Raw genomic sequence first — 8,433 nt, 5'->3', positions numbered from 1 at the left:
AGAATAAGTTACTAGGGTGATGAACACTTACAAATGCCAAACCAATTTCATGGTAAATAAAACGCAGAGTTGGTGCAAAGTAAACTGAAACGTACCTGGCTAGCCATCTAAACAAGCTTCAAATTATGTTACGTATATTATGATTGTTTTTGTATTGTGACTTGCAACTTAATTTTTAAATACATACCTGCACCGATATTGCAGCGGTGACACCAATTATACCAAACACTAGTATAATGAAAGAAGATGAGACCCAAGAGTTTTCGGTCGTTGCTGGTTTTGCAGATTTTTCAGTGTCCTTCATAACTACTGCTGAAAGAGCGAGGTCAAAACTGATGTTCTTGTTATACAATCCTAAAATATGAGTTAAAAAAAAGCTTAGATTATGGATGGATTATGGACATCGGCCAGTGTCCTGAAGCCTCTCACTTCCAGGGACCTTTTAATAATCAAAAACATTTTAATAATCTGAAGTACATTGTTCTAATATAAAGAATCTTTTGTGCTATAAAAAGATTTCATGGAGTCAACTAGTAAGGAACCTTTATTTTCATGAGTGCATGACCAAAAAAAGGCTAAGGCATATTGATATTGACCGACAAAAAACATATAAATGTGTGCAAGTGCCTGTTGGTGCAGTGTTTAAAATGAAATAATCATGTAAAGTTGTCGCCTGTTACAGTTAGTGGATATACCAGCAGCAAAACTCTTTCAGAAAGTCTGATCATTTCAATATAAAGTAAATTATCCCTTTTTTATTAGATGAAAAAGTGATTGTTGCTGAACTCACCTATGATGTGGTGCGCGTGAGAGCCTGGATGTCTGGTAAGTGCGGGATTTCTTTTTACTTTTCTTTAGGGAAATGTTCGTTTTGGTTTCCCAGTATAAACCCCAGGTAACCGTATAAAAGTGATGTTCATATGGTAGAAATGTACAGTCCAATTCCCAGATGCATATTAAGTTTCATTAATTTTTTTTTAAAGAATAGAACAATTGTATATTATGGTTGTTTGGTTGATACTGTACATCCAAAACAATAATTCATATTAAACATATTTAAAATAAATCTTTCCTTGCCTTTTTTCGAATTTAGTAAACTTTGAACCAATTGTTTAGCGAGATGCCTAGCTTGGAAACACAACATGCTGGTGACACCTGCTGGTCTAAACTTGTAAATGAATCAGACCAAACATGGAAAAAAACGGGACAAATCTACATTTAAAAACAAATAGCAAATATTCTATTGAGAGTGTAGTCAATTAAATGCAATTTACAATTACTGACAATCTCTCGTGATCTATTTTTCATTACTTTATTGTACGTTTATTAATGTCTTGTTTTATAGAAGGCTAGAGACCAGTAAGAAATTATTAACTTTTACTCTTCCTTTTTATTATACAAATGTTTTATTAAAAATATCTAAATGTATTAAAAAAAAGCATTTAAACGACCAATCACCGATGAACAAATTTTTGCAAGCACAGGCAAATGTGAACGCAAATCCAATGGAAATAACAATTTGCCAATTCAAATCTTAGTCGCCTCTGGTTTGCTTTTTCGCTATAATCTTTTCTGTGATTTTAAAGAGGAAAAGGTGATTAAAAACAGCATTGACACTGTTGTTGCAAATTTCTCTTCCTCAAGTTGTGTGTTGTTTGTTACACTCTTGTCTGTTTTTCGATTGCAAAAGTGTGGTTTCACTGAATATAATGCAATTATTTTAATAAGCAATTAAAAGTATCATTACCAATTAATCCATTTATAATTTGTTATTAGTACTTTGGAAGTCCCTCAAATGCAAACTTTAACAAAGTACAGTGGTCAGAGTGGTATCCATTTTAACAGCTTAACTTACTTTTAAATGTACTGATATCAAACTAATTCAAACCATGTCATGTAGAATCAGAAGCGTCAGTACACTGGGGAGAATAGAGAGCTATCTAAAAACAATTAAGCCAAAAAAAACAGAGCGAGAGAGCAGCAAGTCAAACACATCTGCATTCACGACTTGTTTGCAATGCAGAGAAACCAAAGTCAGATCAGATTACAGGTCCAGTCCGTTGGAGTTGGGGCTGGAAAGAATGGGAATTTAAATGGATCTCTGTGATAGGTGTCAAGACCGGATCGGTATCAGCTGATGTATACTTGATGTTATGTTTCTGTTTTGGTGGGGTTTGTTTCTGTAATAATAACATGAAATCTTCTAATTGATAACAAATGCTCTGGCTGTATGAATGTGCTTAGTTTCAGATAAAAATTTCTTTTTTATTCAAATGAAGTGAACAAATACAATGAATCATTTCTGTTAAAATATCTCCCTCTGTCTTTGCTCCTCCGTTTCATCTCTTCCTCGATAGCTCTCTCAGCCCTTTCAAGCATCTCACTGGTGTAGTATTGACCTCTATTTCCAGTGACCATTTCTCATTCACCAGAAGGTAAATATGCACTTGAATATTATCTATTAATAACTTAACTATTTAACTTTAGACATAAACTATTGAGATTTGAAGTACTTTCTTCATTTCAATTAGTTTTTCAGTCACAACACTCAGTTTTCACATCAGAAGGTTTGCTTAATGCTTTAAGCAAAGAACTGGCCCCTTTGGATTAAGAACGTATTATTCTTAGCTTGGTATCTTGCCAGCTGGTCATTTATTATTGTTTAATTTTTTTAATGCTTTTTCATAGGCCTCATCCTGAAGTTGAGCCCTCAGAGCTTCTATCTCTCTCCGTCTCTGCTCCTCCGTCTCCTTCAAGATACGTTTCTTCTCTTCCTCGATCGCTCTCTCTACCCTTTCAAGCATCTCACTGGTGTAGTACTGTCCTCCATTTCCAGTGACCATTTTATCAATCTGGTCCAGCAGCTGATTGACCTGTTCAGGGTTTTGTTCTTTATTGTTGAACACATGGTATCGTCCGCTGCATGCTTTGATGAAACTGAGCAGTTTTGGGTTGTCCCGCACAAATGTGTGAATGTTTTTGCCCTCCAGTCGATCTCCATGAGTGAACAGAGCCATGATGTAAGCAGAGGATTCCTCACCAAAAACAGCTTGAATGATCCTTACAGCTTCTGCCTCTTCATCTGTGAATCTGCCCAGCTGAATCACAACCAAGAAGACATGTGGACCAGGAGCAGAGAGAGGGATGCAGAGTTTAATTCTCTTGACCACTTCCTCTGTAGTTAAGCTGGTGTCAAACAGACCTGGAGAGTCAATGACGGACACTTTTCTGCCGTTTATTATTGCGTCTTTTTTTTCACACTCCCCAGTCACAGAAGAGGACGATATCTCTGATTTAAAATGCTTTTTTCCCAGGATAGTGTTGCCTGTTGTGCTTTTTCCCACTCCTGTTTTTCCAGCCAAAAGAATCCGGAGCGGCTCTCCTGGATGACGTACTGTACATCAACAAAAATTATATATATTTGTTTTTCTCTCATTTACATATATATTATATACTCACATCAAACTACACTCCAAAAATATAACAAGGAAATTTACAAAAAAAAATGAAAATCAATTAAAAATAAAATAAATTATTACATTGCATCAGCATTTTTAAAATCTAACTCAGAATTCCAATGTTGCTTGTAGACGGTACTACATTTCTTGTGTGGCTAATCTATGGAAAATGTAGTTCATGAGTATAATTAGGAAAGACACACATCTCTCAATAAAGGTAACAGCTGAAAATGCATAGGAAGGACAAAGAAGCTGAGGGTCACTCTAGCTGAGCTCCAAGATCATACATGGAAACTTACAGAAGGAACTGCCAGATGCAGATGTTCAAAGCTTATGCAATGTACTAATTTCTTTTATTTCTCACAAATCTGTTTATTCGGTGGGAAAAGTCATTTTAAGCAGATAGATAATCAATACATTTCTTACCTGTATAATCCAAATTCTGTTTTTGTTGTTTAAAGATCCTGTTTTTGGTGCTGGAGATCCAATTCATGACATCTGGACACTTATACAGTACATGTCAAAAAGACAATCAGCTTAGAATTAAAACAGGACAAAGTATGATTGCGTATTTTAGGTCTATGCATGCCTACCTCAATTCCTGCTGAAATAACTGCAGCCATTATACAAAACATCAATAGCGTTGCAGTGAGAGAAGTTTTCCAAGACTTTAAGGTCATTGTTGATGGTCTTAGTGAAATGCCCTGCGCAGCTATAAAGCCATATAAAATAGATAATTAGACGAATAAAATGCGTTAGTATAAAACCAATGGATGAAAAAAAACCACACTTAATTTTCTACTCACTTTCAAACGAAGAGCACATTGTTCAAATAGCTAGACGTGAACTAACTTAGGTTTCGTTTCACTTTCCCATCCATGACTAAGAAATGTTTCACTCGAGTTGCTTCGCGGGGAGGGCTGTCCAGATAAGACTCCCATCTATAGGAAAAAAGACGCATTACACGACAGGATATTTATCAGTCAGTAAAGCAGCTCGTCGCCTGTTTAGAAATGTAAGTAATCATGAGCAGATTATAAAGCTGAATTTTAAAACCCTTCTGGAAGAACAATATAAAAACTCTATTGCAGAAATTTTAATGGTTTCAACACAAACAGGCCACCATTACAAACATCGGGACCGGTTCTTCTTGTCAGTCATACACATCAGCTCCCTCCCATAGCCACACATGCTTTTAGCCATTCATTACATAGTTTATATTCAAGTTATGACTAAAAAAAATTGTACAAGCGTATAATAGCATGTACCCAGAACTTCATTCTGCTGCTCTTTCAGGAAGTGCAATTGTTCTTTATTTTATTGGTATCAAATACAACTTATTTAGAAGAAACAAACATTAAATATGTCCTTCATTTATTAAGAGCTTGCAATACAGAGACAGACTTTATTTTACTTACACCTTCATATACCCACTTTCAGATTTCACATTCAGAATATACAATGTAAACATAATGTTTTTATTTGATAAATTGATTAATAACTCATTGTAGATCAATAACTCCTTTCAAGCTTGTAAATCGTGAGATAGTCTATACCCTCTTTCCTAGCCACATGGTCTATTTTCACTTAGGTCACCAAAAAGAATTTGCTTAATGCTTTAACCAAGGAACTGACCAAGTGGATCAAATAGGGAAGGTCAATCTCTGCTCTGAGTCTAGCGTCCTCTTCATATTTATTGTTTAACTTTATTAATGCTTTTTCATAGGCCTCATCCTGAAATTGAGCCCTCAGAGCTTCTATTTCTCTCCGTTTTTGCTCCTCCATCTCCTTCAAGATACGTTTCTTCTCCTCCTCGATCGCTCTCTCTACCCTTTCAAGCATCTCACTGGTGTAGTACTGTCCTCCATTTCCAGTGACCATTTTATCAATCTGGTCCAGCAGCTGATTGACCTGTTCAGGGTTTTGTTCTTTATTGTTGAACACATGGTATCGTCCGCTGCATGCTTTGATGAAACTGAGCAGTTCTGGGTTGTCCCGCACAAATGTGTGAATGTTTTTGCCCTCCAGTCGATCTCCATGAGTGAACAGAGCCATGATGTAAGCAGAGGATTCCTCACCAAAAACAGCTTGAATGATCCTTACAGCTTCTGCCTCTTCATCTGTGAATCTGCCCAGCTGAATCACAACCAAGAAGACATGTGGACCAGGAGCAGAGAGAGGGATGCAGAGTTTAATTCTCTTGACCACTTCCTCTGTAGTTAAGCTGGTGTCAAACAGACCTGGAGAGTCAATGACGGACACTTTTCTGCCGTTTATTATTGCGTGTTTTTTTTCACACTCCCCAGTCACAGAAGAGGACGATATCTCTGATTTAAAATGCTTTTTTCCCAGGATAGTGTTGCCTGTTGCACTTTTTCCCACTCCTGTTTTTCCAACCAAAAGAATCCGAAGTGGATCGCCTGGATGATGCACTGAACATTAACAAAAATCACATAATTTTTAACTCTTGGTAATATAAATACATATACAAACATCTATTTAAAAGAACAATGAAATATACCTATATTTATATACTGTAATACTAACATCCACCGTTGAGTTGTAAAATTAATATATAGAAATATAACAAATAAATAACTTACCTACATCATCCAAATCTTGTTTTTGTGGATTGAAGATCTAGAAATTATTTATACGTTACAAATTTGATCACATTTGGCAACTTTTACTGTTAAAAAGACAGTCAGCTTAGAGTGGAAAAGTGACAAAATGCAGGCTTACTCCACATTAAAATGAAAGTTTTGTCTTTAATCATTTACCCCCATGTCGCTCCAAACCCAAAAAAGCTTTGTTCTTCTTCGGAACACAATTTAAGATATACGGTATATATAACATTTACGGTATATATTTACGATATATAAAATGGTTACATCCTGACTGGTAATTGTTTGGCAGTCAGTGGGTTAAGTGATTAATGACAAAAAAAAAATGTAACTGGGGTGGAGTAACCCTTTAAGCATACCTGAATCCCCAATGCAATAGCCAGGACAATTATACAAAGCATCTGTAGTTCTAGGGGGAAGAACACATCCCAAAACTTTGTGGTCGTTGTTGATGGTCCAGAAGTCTCCTGCACAGCTAAAAAAAGCCCCCACATATATATATATATGTGTGTGTGTGTGTGTGTGTGTGTGTGTGTGTGTGTGTGTGTGTGTGTGTGTGTGTGTGTGTGTGTGTGTGTGTGTGTGTGTGTTTGTGTATTTTTTAGCTAACTTTTTTTTATTATTTAATACATATAGTCTCGTTTCATGTCACAGTTTTAGGCAAAAGTAACTTTACATTTTAGCCTACACTTTTTATGATTTCTACTTTATCTTCTATTACAACAGTTTCGTTTAGTAACTTACTGCTATGCTTTAAATCAGGTTTCACTTGTCTGTAAAGCATTGCTGTCTCATTAAATTCGTCAAAAGGCGGTAAATTGTTTTTGTTTTTTGGTTTTTTCAGGAAACCGATTTCGTCTTTTCAATTAGGGTGACCACGCGTGCCATTTTCTTCGGACGCGTCCTTGCCGAGATTTCTACCTCAAGAGCGCTTTGAAAACATAAGGAATCGGTCTGAAGGCAAACAAAGCCAAAACCTACATATTTTAGCATAGTATAATATAGGAATGCTGTCCATGACGCGTCCAGGAAAAATTGGCTCAAATGGTCATCCGGTTTTTCAATGCAGACAATTGGTATAAACCATTTTAAAGATACAACTCACCTTTAATTGAAGAGCACATCGTGCGTGTATAGAAGTAGACTGGGTTTCGTTTCATTTCCAAAGTTTCGTTTACTCGTAAGACTTGCTAAAATTAGGCTTGCTTTAAAAAAAATGGATGTAGACTACCATCTAGAGGCAAGAAACCACTACATGATCAGTCAAGCAGTTATTACCTGATGTAACTCTTTTTACATTTTAAAAAATTGTTGTTGTTATTCAGCTTATTCTGTTTTTTCTTGTTGTTCCAGAGAGACTAGATGATCAGATCAGATCTCTGTGTGGAGCACTGGCTGCCATCAAACAAAAGTCTTGTTAGCATTTTAAAAAGAGGTTTGAGACCATTTTCAAGCGTTATTTACAAACAACTAAAGTATTTAACACAATTATCCCCTTCATCATCATCATTATGTGAAATCTATGACACTTTTTCACACTAACATCTATAGTGTCCACAAGGGTTCAATCATAAAATGGCTATAAAATGGTTTGAAAATGTTTTTGATGGTGAAAAACGTAAGAAAAGGCCTTGTTTTATGAAAAGCAACACTTAATTATGTCATATCATAGAAAGGTTGTTTTTCAATGGCACATGCAAGTTTTATAAAGTTTCAACGTTGTATCCCTAGCTTTTGTCAACACCATCAGACATTGATTGATTAAAATAATAAAATGGGGGATATCAGGTGTCAGCTGTCACTCTAAAGGACCTTTAGAGGTTTGATTCTGAGGAAATCATTTGTAATATTTCGATCATTTTATTCTCCTGAAGAAGGTTCCGTTAGCATCTAGCATCAACAGAAAAAAACAAAATGGCTACTAAAGTTTGTTTTGTGAAAGAAATGCTGAATTAGTGAACACTGTAAGATCACAATACTTAAATGTGACTCTTATATGGAATGCTTTAAAACATTAACATGCTCACTTATTATTATTTCAATTTAGGACCCAGTTTTGTCCCACTTATCAATAATGACTGTATTAATAAACTGAATGGACGTTGACACTTTTCTGAGCATTCTGGTTATTTTTTTTAACTACTATCATAACGTATATATAAAAAGTACGATACTGCGATGCTATTTGCAAATGTGAGGTGAGAGTCTCCCACTGCGCCACGTCCTTCAATTTAAAGTACATCTGGAACGGCTTTAGTCATTCGTGTTTCGCAGAACAGCTTTTGTAGATCAGTGGAAACAGGCACATATACAGCCGCAGCGCTGTGTGTCGCTGCTGAGCTCGTCTGCGG

General features: G+C 35.9%; 1 protein-coding gene across 1 annotated transcript; it reads right to left on the bottom strand.

Annotated features, from left to right (window-relative positions):
* Positions 1-2,240: 2,240 nt before the first annotated feature.
* Positions 2,241-7,327, bottom strand: LOC122348841. The gene is given in 9 exon segments (XM_043244724.1): positions 2,241-2,656; positions 2,658-3,394; positions 3,885-3,963; positions 4,052-4,170; positions 4,265-4,282; positions 5,051-5,890; positions 6,062-6,098; positions 6,442-6,557; positions 7,188-7,327. Coding segments are annotated over 9 exon segments (2,076 nt in total). The 5' UTR covers positions 7,243-7,327; the 3' UTR covers positions 2,241-2,581.
* Between the last annotated feature and the right edge of the window lie 1,106 nt (positions 7,328-8,433).

Source organism: Puntigrus tetrazona, chromosome 1, assembly GCF_018831695.1.
Source record: "Puntigrus tetrazona isolate hp1 chromosome 1, ASM1883169v1, whole genome shotgun sequence".
Classification (NCBI taxonomy): Eukaryota; Metazoa; Chordata; class Actinopteri; order Cypriniformes; family Cyprinidae; genus Puntigrus; species Puntigrus tetrazona.
Note: the sequence above shows the minus strand (reverse complement) of the source record. Positions and strands in the feature narration are given on the sequence as shown.